This window comes from Rhagoletis zephyria, unplaced genomic scaffold (genome assembly GCF_001687245.7).
Source record: "Rhagoletis zephyria isolate East Lansing unplaced genomic scaffold, Rhagoletis_zephyria_1.1 Rzeph_scaffold_02646, whole genome shotgun sequence".
Lineage (NCBI taxonomy): Eukaryota > Metazoa > Arthropoda > Insecta > Diptera > Tephritidae > Rhagoletis > Rhagoletis zephyria.
The window spans coordinates 49,486-73,228 of record NW_016159730.1 but is presented as its reverse complement, the minus strand read 5'-3'; the positions used below and the strand labels follow the sequence as shown (position 1 = coordinate 73,228).

At 38.5% G+C, this 23,743-nt stretch overlaps 2 protein-coding genes across 2 annotated transcripts; one reads left to right on the top strand and one right to left on the bottom strand.

The window, feature by feature from the left end:
- The first annotated feature begins 6,002 nt into the window (after positions 1 to 6,002).
- LOC108367341 (uncharacterized) lies at positions 6,003 to 6,613 on the top strand. Its single transcript, XM_017621933.1, has 3 exons — positions 6,003 to 6,027; positions 6,089 to 6,309; positions 6,463 to 6,613. The coding sequence occupies exons 1-3, from the start codon at positions 6,022 to 6,024 to the stop codon at positions 6,611 to 6,613; spliced, it is 378 nt and encodes a 125-aa protein (XP_017477422.1). The 5' UTR covers positions 6,003 to 6,021.
- Positions 6,614 to 6,704: 91 nt separating this feature from the next.
- Positions 6,705 to 22,831, bottom strand: LOC108367340 (uncharacterized). The gene is made up of 3 exons (XM_017621932.1): positions 22,790 to 22,831; positions 7,331 to 7,468; positions 6,705 to 7,271 (listed from the first exon to the last, which is right to left on the bottom strand). The coding sequence occupies exons 1-3, from the start codon at positions 22,829 to 22,831 to the stop codon at positions 6,705 to 6,707; spliced, it is 747 nt and encodes a 248-aa protein (XP_017477421.1).
- Positions 22,832 to 23,743: the final 912 nt, after the last annotated feature.

Sequence of the window (23,743 nt, the reverse complement as noted above, 5' to 3'; positions counted from 1 at the left end):
AGATTTTATAGAAGGAAGGAAAACCTATCCAAATTTTTTTCTGTATTAAATTTGTATGCATTCTCAGTGAAATATGATTGTTTCGGCTTTTTTAAAGCCTTTCTTTAAGTTGTTTAGGCAAACCAGAAATAGTTTTTCTGAGGTGGGGAAAGAGTTGTCGGTACTGACCGAAAAATTTAAGCATTATGAAAATGTGTTTAAATCTTTTAAATGCTTAGGTATCGTACAATCTATGAAGGATATTCGTGTGTCAAAACGCAAGCGTCTTCATAGTCCGCCTAATGAAATGATAATCGCTCCACGTCAGAACAATCTTCCGAATGACTTAATTAACCTCTCTTCTCCACAGACATCGGAGTCGTCATCCTCAAAAGAATTTATAACAAAGTCTGCTTCCGCTTCTAATAACAACGAGCCTGAAGTATCTTCCCCTTCCCCCGTTGAAGTTGTGGCACCGTCATCTAATCCTCTAACGCAGTGATTCCCAAAGTGGTCCACGTGGACCCCCAGGGATCCACGGAAGACTCGACGGGGGTCCACGGTGACGTGAACAAAATATGGGGGTCCATGAGTTGTAAATGGGGGTGCACGAAAATTTATCTGGTTTCGATGTAAAGAACCAAAATGATTGCTTGATAGCCTTTTTATTTAACTTTAATTTTTTTTGAGTGGTGTATAGTGCTCTTGACGTACTGCTGCACTTGCCGGCACTTTGTGTTTTCATACGTGGGGAAGCCCTAGAGGCCACCTGCAGACTAAAAAGAACCGGACGCTGGTATGACAAGGAGTGGGGCGCCGCGAAAATTGCTGGCGGCAGAGACTTGAGCACTTGTGTCTTTTCATTTACCTTTGTTGAAGAAATTCTATAATGTTGAGTTCCCTGAGACTGAATGCTGGTTTGATTCCAAAACTGACTCTGGGTCATGATCTGGGGTCTTTTTCGAGGTTAATGGAGATAAGATCCACTTTTCTGTAGGGGAATATGCTTCGGTTTTCCAGGCTGAGGTAGTTGCAATACTCAAAGCCATGGACTACGTGGTAGAACATAGGTGGAGGGGAAGGAGTTTACGTGACCGCAGTGAGAACCAAGCTGCACTTAAGGCATTGACCAGCCCCCTATTTAACTACTTCCAAACTAGTTCGGTNCTTCTAATAACAACGAGCCTGAAGTATCTTCCCCTTCCCCCGTTGAAGTTGTGGCACCGTCATCTAATCCTCTAACGCAGTGATTCCCAAAGTGGTCCACGTGGACCCCCAGGGATCCACGGAAGACTCGACGGGGGTCCACGGTGACGTGAACAAAATATGGGGGTCCATGAGTTGTAAATGGGGGTGCACGAAAATTTATCTGGTTTCGATGTAAAGAACCAAAATGATTGCTTGATAGCCTTTTTATTTAACTTTAATTTTTTTTGAGTGGTGTATAGTGCTCTTGACGTACTGCTGCACTTGCCGGCACTTTGTGTTTTCATACGTGGGGAAGCCCTAGAGGCCACCTGCAGACTAAAAAGAACCGGACGCTGGTATGACAAGGAGTGGGGCGCCGCGAAAATTGCTGGCGGCAGAGACTTGAGCACTTGTGTCTTTTCATTTACCTTTGTTGAAGAAATTCTATAATGTTGAGTTCCCTGAGACTGAATGCTGGTTTGATTCCAAAACTGACTCTGGGTCATGATCTGGGGTCTTTTTCGAGGTTAATGGAGATAAGATCCACTTTTCTGTAGGGGAATATGCTTCGGTTTTCCAGGCTGAGGTAGTTGCAATACTCAAAGCCATGGACTACGTGGTAGAACATAGGTGGAGGGGAAGGAGTTTACGTGACCGCAGTGAGAACCAAGCTGCACTTAAGGCATTGACCAGCCCCCTATTTAACTACTTCCAAACTAGTTCGGTAATGCAAGTCTTGATTAAAAAATGATGGTGAACATAACGAGGTTGTTTTACTCTGGGTGTCAGGTCACTCTGGAGTACCTGGTTATGAGACATCTGATCAATTGGCCAGAGTTGGCTCAGACCAGGCACTCCTCGGTCCGCAGCCGGTTTTAGCACTCCCACCTTCGGTAATCGAAGCCACCATCAGAAACTGAGTGAATATTTTACTCAGAAATGACTGAGAGGCATCGAGGGGATGCAGGTGGACAAAACTCATGTTGCCTTCAATCTCACAAGGTCTTGGTTATTTGTCATCGATTTTATTTAACTCGTTCTTTTCTCTAATGTCAGTTTCTGAAAAGTTTGTGGTAAAAAGCTTAGCGGTTTTGATGTTTTAAGTTTTGTGTTTTAAAAACGTGAAAAAATATTTTTCGCCTCATTTTAAAACTCGGAGCGATAAAAATAAAACTGATGCCATTAACACAAATAAACTATTTTACATATACTCCACGTGCAAAGTCATGAGTGAGCCGAACATTTGATGAGTTTATGGTGAAGATAATGTAAATATAGCTAGCGCTCGCAGTGCTCTTCAAAAATATAACTCTTCCGAGCGAGAGAGTATTTTGATGTATTTGCGTGCTCTATCTTTTAAAACCTACAAGTGTGTAATCATATTATTCTTATAAATTGAACACAAGAAAATATTTTACTTTTATTTTGGCCACTCTGGGTTTAGTTTTTGAATTCACCCGCGATGAAAATTTACATTGTTTGATCTAATTTTCACATTTAATTTTTTTACGAGCTTTGGGAATATTTAGAGATGTATCAGCAGGGGGTCCACCGATCCAGTAAATTTATGAAGGGGGTCTACGAGAAAAAAAAGTTTGGGAACCTCTGCTCTAACGCTTACTCAAAACTCAATTAGTAACTCAGTTACTCAACTCCTTCTGCCGGTAATCGAGTCTAATACTAGGAGACTGGTTGTGATTCCCCCAAAGAAGTCTATATATGTCTCTAGATTTTCGAGGGATACTCCCGAAGACGATATAAAGTTTTACATTTCGTCCAAATTTAATAAAACTATCAACTTAAGTATCAGAAAATTTAATTTTAAATATGAAAGAAATATTTCTTCGTGTAAAATTCAAGTAAATTTAGAAAATTTTGACATGCTGCGTAGTAGTTCTTTTTGCCCTCCCGAGCTTTCGTTCGTGAATTTGAGTATACGCCCAACAAAAATAATAATTAGCAAATATTCCCCGTCAGAATACTGAATCAAAAAACTGATTACTAAATCTGCTTTAAGTATTTATTATCAAAACGTAAGAGGCTTTAATACTAAACTAACGAACTTGTCAGGCATGTTCTGAAATTCTTACGATTTGAATTCGGAACCGAAATGACAATTCGAACGATTTTCGTTTAGGTGTTCTGTAATTCGTTCGATTTCTTTGAAATTCGAATGTAACTTCGAAATAGCTGACGGCTTTACGTCAACTGAACACATGATGACAAAAGAGGTGGTTGTTAGAAAAATTGAATTTAAACGAATTTTCTTTAAAAATAAAATGTTTTTTATGGCAGCTTAGGCATTGAATGGAAGGGAGCAACGTTATCAAATCAGCGTTAATCGACGACGGTTAAGAGATGAAGCTAACCTCCTAAGTACGCCTGATTTAATGTAAGTTTTGAACAATCGTTCGAGGAGTTTGCCTGTTTAAATTTAACTGCTTTTCCTTTCCTCATTTGCCTTCGATTCCTCGCAGAAGGCTCATTCCAACGTTCTGTCGGCAAGGATACTGACATTGCTTTGGGTAGAAGCACAGTATCTAAAATATTGTCAGAAATTATCAATGCTTTGGAAACTGTGCTGTGTCCTAAGTGGATTAAGTTGGACAGATCGGCGGAGGATTTGAGGAAATGCAAACTACATTTTGTGGAAAAATTTGGAATCCCAGGTGTAATTGGCTGTATTGATGGAACTCACGTAGCTTTAGTAAAACCTTTGGAGAATGAGCATCTTTTTTATAACAGAAAAGGTTACTTTAGCATAAATGCAATGATTGTAAGTATGAAATTGAACAGCATAAGCACGTTTTTAAGTTAAAATTTTTTGGAATTTATAGATTTGTGATTCCGATATGGTTATACGAGCAGTATATGCAAGCCGACCTGGATCAAGCCATANTAATTTTTTTACGAGCTTTGGGAATATTTAGAGATGTATCAGCAGGGGGTCCACCGATCCAGTAAATTTATGAAGGGGGTCTACGAGAAAAAAAAGTTTGGGAACCTCTGCTCTAACGCTTACTCAAAACTCAATTAGTAACTCAGTTACTCAACTCCTTCTGCCGGTAATCGAGTCTAATACTAGGAGACTGGTTGTGATTCCCCCAAAGAAGTCTATATATGTCTCTAGATTTTCGAGGGATACTCCCGAAGACGATATAAAGTTTTACATTTCGTCCAAATTTAATAAAACTATCAACTTAAGTATCAGAAAATTTAATTTTAAATATGAAAGAAATATTTCTTCGTGTAAAATTCAAGTAAATTTAGAAAATTTTGACATGCTGCGTAGTAGTTCTTTTTGCCCTCCCGAGCTTTCGTTCGTGAATTTGAGTATACGCCCAACAAAAATAATAATTAGCAAATATTCCCCGTCAGAATACTGAATCAAAAAACTGATTACTAAATCTGCTTTAAGTATTTATTATCAAAACGTAAGAGGCTTTAATACTAAACTAACGAACTTGTCAGGCATGTTCTGAAATTCTTACGATTTGAATTCGGAACCGAAATGACAATTCGAACGATTTTCGTTTAGGTGTTCTGTAATTCGTTCGATTTCTTTGAAATTCGAATGTAACTTCGAAATAGCTGACGGCTTTACGTCAACTGAACACATGATGACAAAAGAGGTGGTTGTTAGAAAAATTGAATTTAAACGAATTTTCTTTAAAAATAAAATGTTTTTTATGGCAGCTTAGGCATTGAATGGAAGGGAGCAACGTTATCAAATCAGCGTTAATCGACGACGGTTAAGAGATGAAGCTAACCTCCTAAGTACGCCTGATTTAATGTAAGTTTTGAACAATCGTTCGAGGAGTTTGCCTGTTTAAATTTAACTGCTTTTCCTTTCCTCATTTGCCTTCGATTCCTCGCAGAAGGCTCATTCCAACGTTCTGTCGGCAAGGATACTGACATTGCTTTGGGTAGAAGCACAGTATCTAAAATATTGTCAGAAATTATCAATGCTTTGGAAACTGTGCTGTGTCCTAAGTGGATTAAGTTGGACAGATCGGCGGAGGATTTGAGGAAATGCAAACTACATTTTGTGGAAAAATTTGGAATCCCAGGTGTAATTGGCTGTATTGATGGAACTCACGTACCTTTAGTAAAACCTTTGGAGAATGTGCATTTTTTTTATAACAGAAAAGGTTACTTTAGCATAAATGCAATGATTGTAAGTATGAAATTGAACAGCATAAGCACGTTTTTAAGTTAAAATTTTTTGGAATTTATAGATTTGTGATTCCGATATGGTTATACGAGCAGTATATGCAAGCCGACCTGGATCAAGCCATAATGCTTTTGTTTTTAATATGAGTAATGCAAAGCAACATTATTTGTCAAAATATGAAGCTGGTGACCGCGGATCCTGGTTACTTCGTGATTCCGGATTCGGAATAGAATNCCCCTAAGTACGCCTGATTCAATGTAAGTTTTGAACAATCGTTCGAGGAGTTTGCCTGTTTAAATTTAACTGCTTTTCCTTTCCTNGAGATAACTCCATTTGTCAAGGAAACATCTATACCGTTACTAGCTGCATGCCTTCGATTCCTCGCAGAAGGCTCATTCCAACGTTCTGTCGGCAAGGATACTGACATTGCTTTGGGTAGAAGCACAGTATCTAAAATATTGTCAGAAATTATCAATGCTTTGGAAACTGTGCTGTGTCCTAAGTGGATTAAGTTGGACAGATCGGCGGAGGATTTGAGGAAATGCAAACTACATTTTGTGGAAAAATTTGGAATCCCAGGTGTAATTGGCTGTATTGATGGAACTCACGTACCTTTAGTAAAACCTTTGGAGAATGTGCATTTTTTTTATAACAGAAAAGGTTACTTTAGCATAAATGCAATGATTGTAAGTATGAAATTGAACAGCATAAGCACGTTTTTAAGTTAAAATTTTTTGGAATTTACAGATTTGTGATTCCGATATGGTTATACAAGCAGAAGATGCAAGCCGACCTGGATCAAGCCATGATGCTTTTGTTTTTAATATGAGTAATGCAAAGCAACATTATTTGTCAAAATATGAAGCTGGTGACCGCGGATCCTGGTTACTTCGTGATTCCGGATTCGGAATAGAATCATTTTTATTGACACCGTATAGAGATCCTAATCCGGGATCACCACAACATAGGTTTAATCTCCAACATGCCAAAGCTCGTAATATATAGAGAGCGTAATAGGAGTTCTTAAAAGCAGGTTCAGATGTTTAAAAAGCGTTACCATATGCCCCACAAAAAGTAGTTAAGATTATAAATATTTGCTGTGCATTACATAACATCTGTAGGCATTATCAAATAGAAGACTTTGTAGAAACAGAAAGCACAACCCAACCTGAAGAAATTTTTGAAGAAAATACTGAACTCGAAGAAAATACAAATTTGAATAATGTTGGCCGAAATTTAAGAGACTCAATTGCCAATAATTTAATATTATAGAACAGAACGTAAACTTTATTCACTTATAAAAAAATAAATTAACAAAAACTCAGTGTAAATATCTATATATTAAATCACCTCATTGATGATTCTAACTCGAGCATCCTCTTTTTATTTTGACTTTTTCTTGTACCAACTGTTCCATCTTGATATGATGTTTCTTTTTTTCTTCTATGTCACGTCGCATTAAACTATTCTGTTCCGCTAGAAGTTGGTTTTGGGTTTCCACCGCTTTACAAAGGCGTTCAAAATCATAATTGTTTTCATTGTTTTTTTGGTTCTCGCATATTTCTCCCAGCGTTATTGCAATTGTTTTCATTGTTTCATTTTGTGTTGTCATACACAAACGGAGACAATCTTCATTATCCACGGTTCTTGCTCTTTTCCGTGGCTGCGCACTGACGGCGGCGTGGCTTTTCTGCGGAGGTTCATCTTCATCGGACTCACCAACTTTCACACTTTCAGTTTCCTCTTGTGTCCCGAATGTCCTAGCTTGTGCTATGCCCTCGACTGCCGCAAATATGCCACAAATTCGAGCCACACTCTCCTCATTTTGGGTTAATATATATTTATTAAAAGGCCGTCCTCCTGTTGCCCTCGACTCCATATTATCATGTGCTACCTTTTTTTTAATGTTCGCTTTCCAGTCAGACCATATCTGCAAAACAATAAAGCTATTTAAATTACATGAATTGGGAAATTAGATTAAAACTTTACTTTTTTCCAACCATTCACATCTTTCTGTGGTGGACCTTCTGCATTCAATAACATGGCTAGCTCTTTCCACTTCTCTTCGGCATTCACTCGATCGCTTTTTACAAAATTTTTGGCCAAATCTTGATGACTTTCCATGAACTGAACAAAAATTAGTTCTTGTTTGGAGTTCTTGTGTTTCCCCCTGCATATTTTTGATATTTAACACTTATTTACAAATAAGATGATATATTTCAAGATAATACTTACATTGTTATGCGTATTATTGATACAAAATATTTTAAAATTTCAAACCACTCTCGTCTACGTTGCCGAATACAAAACAGTAAAATTTTACCGATTTCGTTTTCCAGAACAGGGTGACAAATCGATTTTGCAATGTTCGAAAAAAACAAAAACGGAACGATTTACAGAACGTGTTATACGATTTAAAAACGGAAAATCCGAAAATGTTGATCGAAAACGATTTACAGAACATGCCTGCATATCTTAATGGCCTTGAATGCAATTATAATATAATTTCTTTCACTGAAACTTGGCTAAAACCTCACATTTTTAATTCAGAGATTCATTCAAATAATTATCATATCTACAGAAAAGATCGGGAGGACAGAANAATGGCCTTGAATGCAATTATAATATAATTTCTTTCACTGAAACTTGGCTAAAACCTCACATTTTTAATTCAGAGATTCATTCAAATAATTATCATATCTACAGAAAAGATCGGGAGGACAGAATCGCCGGTGGCGTACTCTTTGCCGTAGACTCTTCAATACCATCTGAAGAAGTTAGTCTTCCACACATTGAATCTGCAGAATTTAAAAGCATTCGTATACAGGTTGGAAAGGGGTTTACTTACTTAGCTCTATGCTATATTCCTCCCCGATCTGACTCATCAGTGTATTCACAACAAGTCTCTTTTCTGAAATCAATTAATTCAATGATTAAACCTCTGATTCAATGTTTGTGTTGGGTGAATTTAATTTACAAAATGTATCATGGAACATCATTGACAATGATGTCGTACCTTTCATAACAACAAAAATAATAATTTAGCAAATATTCCCCGTCAGAATACTGAAACAAAAAACTAATTATTAAATCTGCTTTAAATATTTATTACCAAAATGTAAGAGGCTTAAATACTAAAGTAACGAACTTATACCTTAAAGGCATTGAATGTAATTATAATATTCTTTCTTTTACTGAAACTTGGCGGAAACCTCACATTTTCAATTCAGATATTCTAGGGGGGACAGAATCGGCGGTGGCGTACTCTTCGCTGTAGACTCTTCAATACCATCTGAAGAAGTTAAGTCTTCCACACATTGATTCAGCAGAATTCAAATGCATTCGAGTACAGGCTGGAAAAGGGAATATTTACTTAGCTCTATGCTATATCCCTCCCCGATCTGACACATTGGTGTATTCACGACTCATCTCTTTACTGAAATCAGTTAATTTACTGACTAAACCCTCTGATTCAATGATTGTGTTGGGTGATTTTAATTTACCAAGCATATCATGGAACATCATTGACAATGATATCGTACCTTTCGCGTCTAGTGCCTGCAACAACGTATTTTTAGAGGAGATGGCTGAACTCTGCCTAAATGAAGTTAATGTACTTCGCAATAAGTTTGGCAAAGTATTAGATCTTGTTTAGGTTGATGATGCATCTAAGTCCGCTGAAAATAAATGTGACCCACTAGTTTTGCCCGAAGATGTCTACCACCCTGCTAGTGAGATATCTTACGAAATTATAAACGATGGTCAAAATCGCGGTATACAAACATACGAACTAAATATTCGCTTTGATTTTTCGAAAGCCAACTTTAAGAAACTGATTAAAGAATTGTCTAAATTGTCGTGGCTTATAAACAAAGAAAAGGTTCAGCAAAGCGTTGCACATTTTAAAGTTTAGTGTACATCAATTGTTTGAAAAGTATGTGTCTAAACCAGTAATTCCCAAAGTGGTCCGGGAGGACCCCCAGGGGCCACAGGAAACTCGACGGGGGTCTACGTTGGCGTGAAAAAAATATGGGGGACCACGAGTTGTAAGTGGGGGTCCACGAAAATTATCTGGTTTCGATAGTAAAGAACGGAAATGGTGGCTTGATAGCCTCTTTATTTAACTTAATTTTTTAATTAAATTTTTAGAGTGGTGTATGGTGCTCTTGACGCACTGTTGCACTTAACGTCACTATGGGTCTTCGTACGTGGGGAAGCCTTAAAGGCCACCTGCAGACTAAAAAGAAACGCATGTTGGTATAACACTGAGTGGGACTAGACGGAAATTGCTGGCGGCAGATTTGAGCACTTGTGTCTTATTAATGCTACAGGATAGTACGCCACCATTACCTTTGTTGAAGAGACTCTATAATATTGAGTACCCTGAAGCTGAATGCTGGTTTAATTCCAGCACAGAGCCTGGACTCACACATTGTCGAATCTTCACCGATGGCTCCAAAACTTACTCTGGGTCAGCATCTGGGGTCTTTTTTGAAGCTAATGGGGATACGCTTCACTTTTCTCTTGGGGAATATGCTTCGGTCTTTCGGGCTGAGGTATTTGCAATCCTCAACGCCATGGACTGCGTGGTGGAAAATGGGTGGACGGGAAGGAGTTTACGTGTCTACAGTTACAGCCAAGCTGCACTTAAGGCATTAGTCAACCCTCTATCTAAGTACTTCCCAACTAGTTTGCCAATGCGAGTCTCGACTAAATTATTTTGGTAAACATAACGAGCTTACTTTACTCTGTTATAGCACTCCACACTTCGGCCATCGAAGCCACCATCAGAAACTGGGTGATAACCTCGCTCAACAACGACTGGGAGGCATCGAGAGGATGCAGGTGGGCAAAACTTATGTGGGCTTCAATCTAAAAAGGTCTATATAGTTTTTCGCTCTTATCGAGTAGTCGGGACTGCAGACAACTTGACTGCTGACTGATCACTCCACGTGGCACAAACACCTATGACAGGCGTAAATGACAAGTCCATTTACCCATTTTGCCTTGAAGAGGATGAGGCGGTGGAACACTTTTTGTGTTTCTTACTTTGTTTGCTTTGCTTTGGTTGTTTGTCATCGATTTTTTCTAGATTTGGTCTTTTCTGTATTGTCAGCTTCTGATTTTAAGGTTTGGCGTAAAAAGCTTTGCGGTTTTGTTTCAAGTTTTGTGTTTTAAAAATGTGAGTGGTAAACATTTTTCGCATCCCTTTTAAACTCGGAGCTATAGAAACAAAAATGATGCCATAAACAAAAGTAAACTATTTTACAAATACACCAAATGCAAATTCATGAGCAGTGTTGCCAGAACGTTTTGGGCCGACCGGCTAGATTGGCAAAAAAAAGCGGCTAAAAACGGCTAAAATGTTTTAGTGAAAATTCACATGCTTTATTAAAATAAATCGCAAGAAACGAAAGACCAGTTAACACCATTAATTTATATCGAGTGTATATTCCTCATCATCAAATTAATCACTATTGTATATATCACCTGAATTCATTAATTTTAAGAGATCGTCATCTACAGTAAAATTATGGCAGCATTTTTCTTCACGTTTTAAACCGTATCTTATATATAAAATAGCGTTTAACGTTTTAACGCACATTGGATTTCTTTGCTTAGTTTTTATTATATTCATTGAACTAAATATTCGCTCTACTTCTGCATTACTTATAGGCAAAACAATAAAACTAAAAACTAGGTTGGAAAGGTCAGCAAAAGGGTTTTCTCCTAGGGCATTTCGAAATTGATAAACTTCGGCCCAAAATTTTACAGTTGAGTCTAAATTACTCCAGGTATGTAACGTTAACCGTTGCCATTGCATCTCTATGGATGTTATTTCGTCGGCATTATATTTGTTTTTTTGTTGCTGTAGTTGAACAAATACTTTTGGTTTAATTACTCTTAATGCATTTCCAACCGAAAAAAGTCAATTTTTTTTAGTGTGGCAATATTTGTAGGGAGGCGTTGGCGTAATTCCTTTATTAAAGTGATAATAAAATAGCGACCATTTTCTCGAATTATTTTCTCGGCTTCGTGGTCAAAAGCGTTTGTGCTTACTTTTGTTTTTAAATACTCTTCAAAACTGTGATAAAACTGAGGAAATGGAGCAAGGTATGGTTCCAACGGGGAGCATATAGGATCAAATGTGTCCGCGCTAATAACCACTAGGGAGCATAGATGCGAAAGTAAAACATTGAGTTCATTAAAAATCTTCATTGGGTCTGCATTATTGCTTTCGAACAACTTGTTTACTTTTTGCACCTGAAAATTAGGCAAATAGTAAAATCGGCTAAAAACGGCTAACTTTTTTTTACAAACCGGCTAACAAATCGGCTGCCGGCTAGATCGAATTTTCTCCGGCTAGTTGCTATCAAAACCGGCTAAATCTAGCCGGAAAACGGCTAAAATGGCAACGCTGTTCATGAGCCAAACATGTCAGGAGTTTATGGTGAAGAAAATGTAAGTAACGCTGGGGCTCGGAGTGCTTTTAAAAAATATAACTCCTCAGAGCGAGTGAGTACTTTGATGACTTTACGAGCTCAGTTTTTTAAAACTTGCAAGTGTTTCATCAATTTATTTTAATAAATAGAACACAAGGCAACATTTTCTTTTTATGTTTGCCACTACGAATTCCGTTAGATCTAATCTTCAATTTTTTTACGAGATTTGGGAATATGTTAGAAATGCAGCAGCAGGGGGTCCACCGAAACCAGCAGAGTTTTGAAAGGGGTCTACGAGAAAAAAAGTTTGGGAACCTCTGGCCTAAACGCATGTGTGTGTTCCTGAAGAACAAACACAGTTATGGTTTACTAAAGAACTGAGAAATTTGAAAAACAGAGTCACGTTATTTTAGATTACACAAAAAAAAACGGTTTACACTCATGCTATGTAAAATACTCACTATTGCGTCACAAGTTCTTTGAATTAAACAAAAACTGTTATAAAGCTTACTTGTGTAAAATCAAACGACGTATAATATATAACCCCAAATCGTTTTATGATTTCGTAAACTCCAAGCGAAATGTACGAGGGTTTCCTTCGGCCATGAAGTATCAAAATACCGTCTCTAGTGATAATCAAACAATTTCTAACATGTTCGCTCAGTTTTTTAAATCCAATTACTCCATTAACTCCCAAGCATACTTTGAAATTGTGCTGATTATCTCTATGAGCCGTTAGCAGCCTTATTTAATTTGTGTCTTAAAGAAGGCATATTTCCAACCGTACGGAAGAAATCGGTCATAACCCCGCTACATAAAAGCGGTAGCAGGTCCTCGGTGGAGAACTATCGGGGCATAGCTAAGCTCTCTGCAATTCTTAAATTATTTAAAGCAATTATTACAAATCAGTTGACGCATTCTATCTCCTCTACCATTTCATACTGTCAACAAGGGCTTTGCAAAGGCAAATCAACTTCAACAAATTTACTAAAAAATTTACTAAAATCACAAAATATATCTCAAAAGCGATTAGTGAAAACATAAATGTCCATGTTATATATACCGACTTCAGTAAAGCATTTGACAAAGTATGTCATTCGTTGCTCATCTATAAACTGGATCTTCTTGGTATTCAACCTAATTTTCCTCGTTGGATATCTTCATACCTCTATGATAGATCACAAACTGTTATGTTTAAAAATGACGTTGTTGTTGTTGTAGCAGCATACAAATTCCCCAAAGACTTTTTGGGGAGTGTTGCTGGAGTGACAGTCCTTGGCCAGATATAAATCTGGGTCGTTCCGGTTACGTAGACCCGACTGTCGTGGAACGTCACTGATGTTACTTCAGGAGTCCCGCAAGGTAACCACCTAGGCCCGATTCTGTTCATGCTTTTTATAAACGATATTTCTACAGATATAAAATTTTCAAAAATTTTAATGTACGCAGATGATGTGAAACTTTATAAATCGTACGTATCAATCAAATAAAAGCATGGCCAACTGGTGCTATGTAAATCGAATGTCTCTAAATCTGGAAAAATGTAAAGTAATGTGCTTCTCGCGAAAAGCTGTTCAGCCACTTTCTTATACAATAGATAACCATAATTTGGAACAGACATACAATTTTGTGGACCTTGGTATCACAATGGATCCCAAACATAATTTTAATCTTCACTGTTTACACGGGGGCGTTTGCGTATCACGCCCCGGTGTAAATATAGCAGAAAGAAATAAATAGAACCAAGATATTTCGATTTTAGTGTTAATTCAATACAAGGTCAGTTTATTTCAATATATATATATATATATATATATATATATGTTGGTATAACAAAATATTTAAATACCTTTGGACTGGAGTGGCCTGGTAGCTGCTGCGTTCGCGTTGATCTTCTAAAAACGAAGTGAAGTACAGGACTTGCGGGATTTTAAATCGGACCGCCGGACAACCGATATTAAGGGGAAACTTAACGAAGGTTTATTGTCCGGCGGGAAACTTTAGTTAACGGCGCGAATTAATATTAGTACGTGTGCACCTGTATGTGTGTGTACATATGCACATATGCCAACATTAGGGCGGGTCGCAAAAATATAGAAATATTTAGGGTAAAGGCCTGAACATACCGGCCCCTTGCGACAAGCATCATCCAACATTTATGCAGCAACTACCAGATAAACTGTATGCATGTCCAACAAAATATTATAAAAATTCATAAAAAATGTGTTTCTCTAGTTTCGTTGGAGAGGAGCCAGATTCCTCGTTCGTCGTCCCGCATCGTTTCACTTGCGTTCTTCTCGAACCTAAGTTGCTGCTTGAGGGGAAGAGATGTAAAGTAAAAGAGTAAAGATACGTGGACATTTTCAAGTGCACTTTTATTGAGAGAAAGAAAGATTCATTAAAATAAATTTCAAAGATTCATATGTAGAACTTCATTCAATCAGAAAAGTTATAAATATAAATGTATTTGTTGATGTTTATGCTCTGGTAACGCCAGAGAGTACCCATCCGAAGATGGTGCTCTGAGCTAGCAGAGGCCCAAAAGAATTTGGGAGTATACCCGGCAGGATTCCGTCGGCGTAAACGTCAATGCCGAGGACTAGACGAATGGGCGTCGAACTATAGAAATGTGGGTCGGCCAACCGAATGTGCTGGTATGCTGTGGCGACGGCAGGATCTACATTGCTGGCTGGCGATACGCGTTGGTAGTTACTTTTAACCGTCGCGTGGGTCGCAATACGTTTATTATCGCTGTGCCTTCCTCGAAGGCATAAGACGCAACCCGTTTGATTTCCGACTCGCGTCTGTTCCAGCCTCAACTCCCGAGCTAGGTCCGCTGAAATTATCGTGATGGCGCAGCAACTACCGATGAGAGCGCGGACTAGATGAAGGCGCCCCATCGCCTCGACTTTTACCACTGCTGTCGGCGCAATAGCAATCATAGGGCTCAATGTTGGACCCGCGATAGCGTGTTGTCCCAGGAGCCCGTTGCGGAACATGTTGGGTGTGGCTACCAGGCGGAATCAAGGAGCAAGCCTATTGTCGTTCTGTCGACGCAGGCGGAAAGGCCTAGTTTCCACTCTGCGCCGTCGCTGAATTCTGCGTGGTGACCCAAGACACCGTGTATGCTCTCGATCTTCTAAGTCTAGAGTGAATAAGATGGGAATTATTTAAGAATTTGGCATAAAAAGAAATCGTTTGTTAATTGCAACAAGATTGGTCAGTCTGAACGTGGCATTATTTTCTATCAATTGCCCTTCACCAACTAACGCGTGTAAATATGGCTTAATCCAAGTTTGCAACCCCCGAAATGACAAGTGGATCGCACAAATGCCATACATTCCATTGTGCAGGGGGCATGGGCAAATTTTAATTATGCCGAAGACTGTAACTTTGCAGTTATTATTTAGAGGTGCCAAAATTAAGTGCACTTGTAAAACTGATTATCTTCATTATGACTTCATCTACTAATATTCGTAATTCGCATTTACACTTCATTGATTAAAAGTGGCGAAAAACGTATTAATATACACTTGGAGAGTTTTTAGCCATTCTCGCAACCCTACAACTAGCCTGCCACCCAAAACAAAGTTTGGATGCCACTGCAGGTGATATTCGGCTAAAAACAGGGTAGCTCATATGCAGCAGAATTCATAAGTTGAATTCTAGATTTTATTACAAATGTCTTATTCCCTTTTGAATTTTACGTAAAAATATGTGAAATAACCACCTGAAATTTAGGCTACCTGATCACTGTAGTGTTTTCCAGGCTGAGGTGGCCGCGATAAAAGAGGCTTCGGATTGGTTGCTCTCTAGTGTAACATCTGTTAAGGAGGTAAATATTTATTCTGACAGCCAAGCAGCCATTAGGGCTCTTGGCTCCCTGACGGTGCGTTCGAAAACGGTGAGGGAGTGTTTGACTTCCCTATCGATTACTTTGCTATTAAGCTTATTTTGGTTCCAGGGCACAGCGAAACCGCTGACAACTGCATGGCTGATGAGCTTGCAAGGCAGGGAACCCTCGAGGAATTACTTTCGGATAGGGAGGGTCTGGGGGCTCCCCTGACCTCGTGTGGTCTGCTTCTGGACAGATGGGCGTTTAGTCAGCTCAGCGAGCGCTGGGCGAAGACCTTGAAGCGCAAGGTGGCTAAGTCTTTCTGGCCACGGGTGGACCGGGGGCGGTCTGGGGAGCTCTTGAGACTAAACAAGCTGCATCTCTCACTATTGGTGGGATTGGTGGGAATACTGTGTGATTGGTAACCATGCTGTAAGGCTGAACGTTGCGGATAACCCTTACTGCACCAGCTGCATGGAGGATGATGAGGTGGAATCATCTCAACATCTGCTGCTCTGGTGCCCCGCCTTTGCGAGCCTAAGGTTTAAACACCTTGGGTCGCACTTCTTTCACACTCCCGATGAGCTCTCGGGTGTGGACATCAGTCGACTGAAGAGCTTCGTTGTGAGCACGGAGCGTTTCTCCGGCAAAAAGCCATAGGAGTCGTCTTTCTCCCATAGCTTCCTCGCTCTTTCCCCTACCCTCCCTGCATCCCTTTTCCCTCCCCCTCTGAGGGCATCACAACGGACAGCTCAGTCGAGTCCAAGTGTGCCTCCACATGCGGAGGCAGCCCGCCTACCTAACCTAACCTAACCTTGGTGCGTCAGTGCGACCGGTTAATATCCAACCGAACACAGTTTCTTGGGCGAGAAGTGTATTAAGAACATTTTTTTTCAAGCCGCTCAAAATAATTTGCGGATAAATACCTCCGCCAAGTATGAGGTCTACTTGTTCGTTGACATAGAACCTTTTATCTGCTAAGACTAGATCTGGAAACGCCTGCATAGTCAATGCGCTGATATGGCAGGATGGAAGATTTCCAGTCAATTTCGTTAAGACGAGCATATTCGTATGTAGGCGGAACAATGGGTCAACGGGGGACCGCAGTTCTATGCTACATGCTTCTTTAACCTGCGCGGAGGTGCTGTTTGTGATGCCTGAAACTTGGGCATGTATCTTTTTGCATGGCAGGTTGATTCTGTGTTTGAGGCTTTCGGTTACGAAAGAACACTCAGAACCAGAGTCAATAAGTGCTCGTGCTGAAAAATCTGTTCCATTGAAATATATATTCACGCGCGCCGTCCCTAGAAACACACCTGAATTCGTGTTCGCATAACACGACTTGACATTTTTGCTTTTATTAGAATTGGGTTTATTCAAGGTGCGCTTCGCTTGAGCCTGATGCGAAGATGATGCAGTATTGTTGGCAGAGCCCGTTGGTGTGCGGGCCGTTGTTGCCTTTGGCAGAATTGTCTGGACGTGTAGGAGCGAATGATGTCGCGAGTGACACGTGCCGCAGTTAAAGGGGCTTGTGCATCTTGACACAGTATGTCCTGAACTCAAACAATTCAGGCAGCTATTGTTGCTTTTCAAGAGTGTAATTCTATCATCTGGCGTTAGCTTTAAAAATTTTGGGCAGCGGCGTAATTTGTGCTCATTCGTTTCGCACATTTTGCAATGGACCCTTGTCACGGTTGCTTGAAAGGCGCCAAGTCTCTTTGTGGGGGCTTCTGAGGGATGTCTGGTGCTTTGCGGCTTTGCCGCTTTCCCAGATTTTGTACCCTTTATGCCTGACATGGTTTCCAAGGCTTGAACCTATTAGATAGGAACTTGTCCATGTCTTCCCACTTTGGGAGGTAATTTTTGTGGTCTATGGTTTGCTCCCATAGAGCCAGCGTACTGTCGGAAAGCTTGGTCGAGCATAGATATACAATAATTGCATCCCAATTCGAAATGTCGATTTGGTGGCTCTTGAGGGCTGACAAGCAATTATTGATATCGCGCTGCAATTTCTTTAGTGAGCTACCACACTCATTCTCCACTGAATTTAAATTAAATAGAATTTTCAATTGGGTGTTGACGAGGATACGCTTATTTTCGTATCTCTCACACAGGTTGTTCCAGGCTGTTGAAAAGCCGTCATTAGTAAGTGGACACTTTCGCACGATATCTCTCGCCTCCCCTTGTGTTTTATTGTTGAGATGAAATAGTTTCTCAACTGGGGTGAGGCGCTTGTTCAGGATGTAAATGGCCGTGAACATATCACGGAATGTTGGCCATGAAAGATAGTCGCCCTTGAACACATCAGTATCGCATGGCGGAAGGTTTTGCGCACCGATCGCAGACATGCAATTGACATAGCTAGTGAACGAACTTCTGTTTATTTTTCGGAGAGTTCTACTATCTTCTTTAGACAATCCTTCTGAATTAATAAGGTTGCCGTATGTTAGCTTGGTTTTTTCCCATAAAATCTTAAGCTCCTCTTGCTGAATTACAAGGCCATGCTTATTATGCTCTGTTAATGGCCCAGCATTAAAATCAGCTTCGAAATCTGTTACAGACTCTGCTAAGCTCATAAATGACTTCATGTTGAAATTACAAGTTTGGCTTTGCTTAACGAAGCTTTTAACAAAGAATAGATTGGAACTTTGCTAGCTCAAAAATCTTTTCGAAGATTTGATAGCGTATGTCTAACGAAAACTTTACTGACTAGCCAATATAACTCTCAAAAGCTATTTCTTATGACCGCACTTGTTCGTTTTCAAACAACGAAACTATTTTTTGCAAATGAAACCAAAAATATCAAATCACCTAAGAAAGAAAACGATTGTGTCCACAAATCAAAAAAATCACGCAGGATTGTATTTGTATAATTATATATATATAACAGACTTTATTTAAATTATAGGTTTTTTCCAGCAATGATTTGTGGAATATGTCAAACACTTATTTATCTATGTGTACATAAACTCGCCACTCAACTGTGCTAATGAATATTCGTATGTATGTATATATTTCTTGAGATCAATAAAGTCTCAAATATCAATATGTGCAAATTAAATATTGGCAGATTCAACGATCTAAAAATGACTTAGTGAAAGTGCGCGAGTGATTAAAGCCAATTAAAGGGCTGATTAAAAAGGCAAGTTACAAACATTGAGGTTATGTATCCTCCAAACAATGATAAGTGAATTCGTGCAACACGAGTTAATAATTCGTTCAATCTATTATGACAATGTGTTTTAATTAAAGCTACGATAAAAAACACGGAAACCAATATGTTGCAAATAAACTTGAATTAATGAGACACTTTTTGTCGTGCGTGTATGTGCACTATAAACCAATACTAGCCTTTTATGTCACTCGCGGATGGACTGAATCAGCTTAATTATTTGAAGAAAGAAACTACTTCACAAGTGCGCAGTTTTCACAAAATCAGCCGCGTGAATCTCGTTTGCACTGGCGTCTATACGTATAGTATGTGAATTTATTTTGGAGAAAATAGAAATTTTCACAGTTTTCTAAACAAAGTGCACCGAAAATATAACCACGTACCTTGTATTATTGACTGGTGTTTTTTGTAGTGGCAAATATCGCTGGCGCAAGCGGTGCGTTTTCGCAGAAGCAGTTTGTTGTGGCACAAAAACTTGACACTGGCACAGATGCTGGCGTGCTGGTGAATTTTCGATGTGGAAAATCCGCTTTGTTGAATGTAATGGACTGTATGTGGCTTGGTGAATATAGCTGAGTGGCAAAAACTTCTCTGTAGCCTGTAATTTTAAATCGGTCGGCTCCGATGGACCAAATGTTTACACGGGGACGTTTGTGAATCACGCTCCGGTGTAAATATAGCAGAAAGAAATAAATAGAACCAAGATATTTCGATTTTAGTGTTAATTCAATATAAGGTCAATTTATTTCAATATATATATATATATGTTGGTATAACAAAATATTTAAATACCTTTGGACTGGAGTGGCCTGGTAGCTGCTGCGTTCGCGTTGATCTTCTAAAAACGAAGTGAAGGACTTGCGGGATTTTAAATCGGACCGCCGGACAACCGATATTAAGGGGAAACTTAACGAAGGTTTATTGTCCGGCGGGAAACTTTAGTTAACGGCGCGAATTAATATTAGTACGTGTGCACCTGTATGTGTGTGTACATATTCACATATGCCAACATTAGGGCGGGTCGCAAAAATATAGAAATATTTAGGGTAAAGGACTAAACATTCACATTAATGTGACAGTCAACAAGGCTAAAGGTGCACTTGCATTTGTTAAACGATGGTCCAAAGAATTTAGTGACCCTTATATCACTAAAACCCTGTTTACAACATTAGTTAGACTGATTCTGGAATACGGTTCGGTGGTTTGGAATCCAAGGTATCAAATTTACTCACACAAGATAGAATTAATTCAAAAACAATCCCTAGTTTTTGCTTTAATAAATGTTCGTTGGGATTCTCAATATAACCTTCCGCCTTATACGAGCCGATTAAAACTTATTAATCTTCTACACTTTCCAGCCGCAGGGAAATGCTTGGAACAATTTTTATGGTTAAGTTACTGACAGACTCAATTTCAAGTCCGCTTCTTCTGGGTGAAGTTAGCCTTAATGTTTCATTCCGTGTATCAAGACACTTTTATCCCTTATTTTTGAAAACTTGTAAAACTAATTTTGAATTACACGAGCCACTCCGTTGCTTATGCCAGGATTTTAACTCTCATTCCAGCACATTTGATATATCTGATTCGTGACTCGGCGCAAAAAAATTAAAATATTGGTACCCTACGTCATGCGGACTGCGCCCCTCGAGCGGATGGGCGGGAATGAAGGGTACAAACCGTTGGGATCTGGCAACACCGGTTTTTCAAATTTTTCTTTACAAACCTTCTACAGACAGAGAGAAACAAAATGAAATAAAAACGAAGAAAATCCGTTGAGCCGTTCATGAGCTATGCGATACCACACATTTTTATATGTAAAGATTTTTTTCGAGTGGTGGCAGCCCTATTAAATTTTTTTATTAAATTATATTCTGAGTAAAGTACATTATTGCGGCTTATTTAAATTAATTTTTTTTTTGATATTTGAAATATGTGACAACACCGGTTTTCCAATTTTTTCTTTACATTCATTCTGCAGACAGAAAGGCGCAAAATGAAATAAAAGCGAAGCCAATCCCTTGAGCCGTTCTTGAGTTATGCGCTAACACACGAAAGCAATCCCATTTTGCATATAAATTTTTTTTTCGAATAGCGGCAACCCTACCAAAATTTTTTTCTGAGTTAGTTTTTTTTATACATTCTCAGTGAAAGAGCATTATTGCGGATTATTTATAATAAATTTTTTTCTGATATTGCAGATATCTGGCAACACCGTTTTTCCAATTTTCCCGTTACAAACCCTCTACAGACAAAAAGACACAAAATGAAAACGAAGCAAATCCGTTGAGCCGTTCTTGAGTGATGCGATAACACATGAAAGCAATCCATTTTTATATATAAACTTTTTTTCGAATGGTGGCAACCCTATCCCAATTTCTTACCGAATAAATTTTTTTATGCGTTCTCAGTGAAATACGATTATTGCGGCTTATTTATAATTAATTTTTTTTTCTGATATTGCATACATCTGGCAACACCATTTTTCCCATTTTCTCTTTACAAACCTTCTACAGACAGAAAGACACAAAATGAAATAATAACGAAGCAAATCTGTTGAGCCGTTCTTGAGTAATGCGATAACACACGAACAGCAATTCGCATTTCTTTTAGTTTCTATATCACATTTGTTAAAAACTATTTGGATGTTACTACATATCGCACAAGATCTTTAGAGGTGGTACAACTCAAAATGACACGTTTGTTAGAAAATGCAAAAACTATTTCTTAGCACAGGCTAATCATATGGCCAAGGGAGACTTTACGTAAGTTTTTTTCAACAAATTATAACAGAAATTCGCTCCAGGTTTTTCTGTAAGGTAAATAAAAGCTCTGTGCACATTTTTAGTGCATAATTTCAAAAATGCCCAATTTTGAGTTGTGTCACTTTTGAAGATCGTGTGCGATATGTTATATAAAGAGTTGTAAAAAAGGGCGGGTAGATGATAAGCAATCTGTGTATGGGTTATTAATGAAATATCGTCTAAATAAAGGGTTATAAAAACGTTTATAAAAAGCTTTCTTCCAAAAATGTTTAGTAAGTTTATATTCATACGCTTATAAACAACTTTTTTTTACTTTTATTATAAGTTTGCATTTATACGCATAAAAAAAATATTTTCTTACGCTTATTTATAACCAAGGCTCCATTTCGATTATATTACGCTCACTTTCAAGCGTTTTATAAACGAAAAATCAACAAATCAGACCAGCGTAAATTAGTCTCAAATAAAAATGCACTAGCATGCTATAAAGGTACTTTTTGAAATCTGAACCTGCACAAAATAAATACACTCCCGAATTCACATGTATTTCGTGCATTAGTGCGATGAACTTTTGGTGGACAAAAAAACGATTTTCGTTACCATTCGGTTTACCAATGATTTGAAAATTGTTATGCATGCACCAACAATACATTTGGTTTCAATCGAAAAAGTAAGTAGTTTAAATAAAACCATGAAATTATGTATAGTTTGCCCTCACCTTAATCGCTGAGTGTATGAAATAGGTAAAAGTTTCTGTATGTTTAGAAGGTACCACGCCTAAGTATAACCAACCTTGGAAAGTCTGCAGCAGATGTCCAAATTAAAAAAAAAATGGTGCAGAACTTTTTTAGTTTTTGTCCGCCGAACAAACAAACTTAACATTTGTATATCGATGGCTGAGTGGAAGATCTACCTATCTCGGCAGCCAGTTCGAAAACGCCCTATCTCAGAAGACTTTTCAACCACGCCGTACTTCAGAATTTGATTGAAGAACGCACTATTTCAGAATTTTATTGAAAAACATCCTATCTCAGAATTTTGTTGAAGAATGCCCTATCTCAAAATGCATTGAAAATGTGCTGAGATAGGGCATTTTTAAATCGGCAGCTGAGATAGGTCGATCTTCCACTCAGCCATCGATATATGCATATATATGTCCGTACATATACTCATAAATATTTAATTCAATAGATCGGTCTTGAGTCGTCTACAAAGATGTACCGAGCGCTCATTTACCTGTTGCACATAGTGATGCATTACAAGTTCCAAATCATCCATCCGANTTGAAAACAATTTACCGTCTTTCATATCCCAAGAACACCTAAACAGCATGGTGCGTAAATTAAATCTCTCCCATAACAACGCAATGATTTTGGCATCGGAACTGAAAAGCGTGAATGTTTTAGCACCAGGAGTAAAAGTAACGCCCTACAAACATAGACAAGATCCGTTTATGCCATATTTCAAGTTATCGGAAGATGGCACTCAGGCTTATTGCATTGATGTTGCAGGTTTGATGAATGAAATGGGAATTACTGACTATAAACCCGAACAATGGCGTCTCTTTATAAATGCATCAAAGCGAAGTTTGAAAGCAGTATTGCTCTATCGCGATAGTAGCAAGAAACCCGTTCCCATCTTGTATGCGGTTGGAATAAAGGAATCATACGAAACCATGCAATTAATCTTAGATTGCATCAAGTACGAAAAGCACAGGTGGCGCGTGAACTGTGATTTTAAAGTTCTCTCACTACTATCAGGCATGCAAACGGGCTACACTAAATACTGTTGTTTGTTCTGTCATTGGGATAGTAGAGCCAAATGCAAAAACTATACCAAATGTGATTGGCCAAAAGGAAAGGAACAATCGATTGGTCAATTCAATATAGTTCACGAGCCCTTGATAGCGCTTAATAAAATCATGCTTCCCGATTTACATATCAAACTTGGTGTTGTTAAGAATTACATCAAACAGTTGGTTAGAGTCAACGAAACTGCATTCCTATATTTGAAAAATAATCCAAAACTTTCCGTTGAAAAAATCCGTGAAGGTAGTTTTTTGATTGTATATGAGTGTAAATCTCGCAAGTGGTTGTAAACAGAATAAAGTGATTTGTGCGAAAATATCTTGACCGTCCAATTTTGGGTGGCCCATTTGAGAGATTTTCGCTCATATATTTTATTATATCT

Coding starts and splice junctions, on each gene's coding strand:
- LOC108367341 (XM_017621933.1), top strand. Junction 6,310..6,462: donor CCGGGATCACCACAACATAG/GTTTAATCTCCA, acceptor TAACATCTGTAG/GCATTATCAAATAGAAGACT.
- LOC108367340 (XM_017621932.1), bottom strand. CDS start 22,831: ATGGATGATTTGGAACTTGTAATGCATCACTATGTGCAACAG. Junction 7,469..22,789: donor TGCATCACTATGTGCAACAG/GTAAATGAGCGC, acceptor ATTTTTGTTCAG/TTCATGGAAAGTCATCAAGA. Junction 7,272..7,330: donor ATGTGAATGGTTGGAAAAAA/GTAAAGTTTTAA, acceptor ATTGTTTTGCAG/ATATGGTCTGACTGGAAAGC.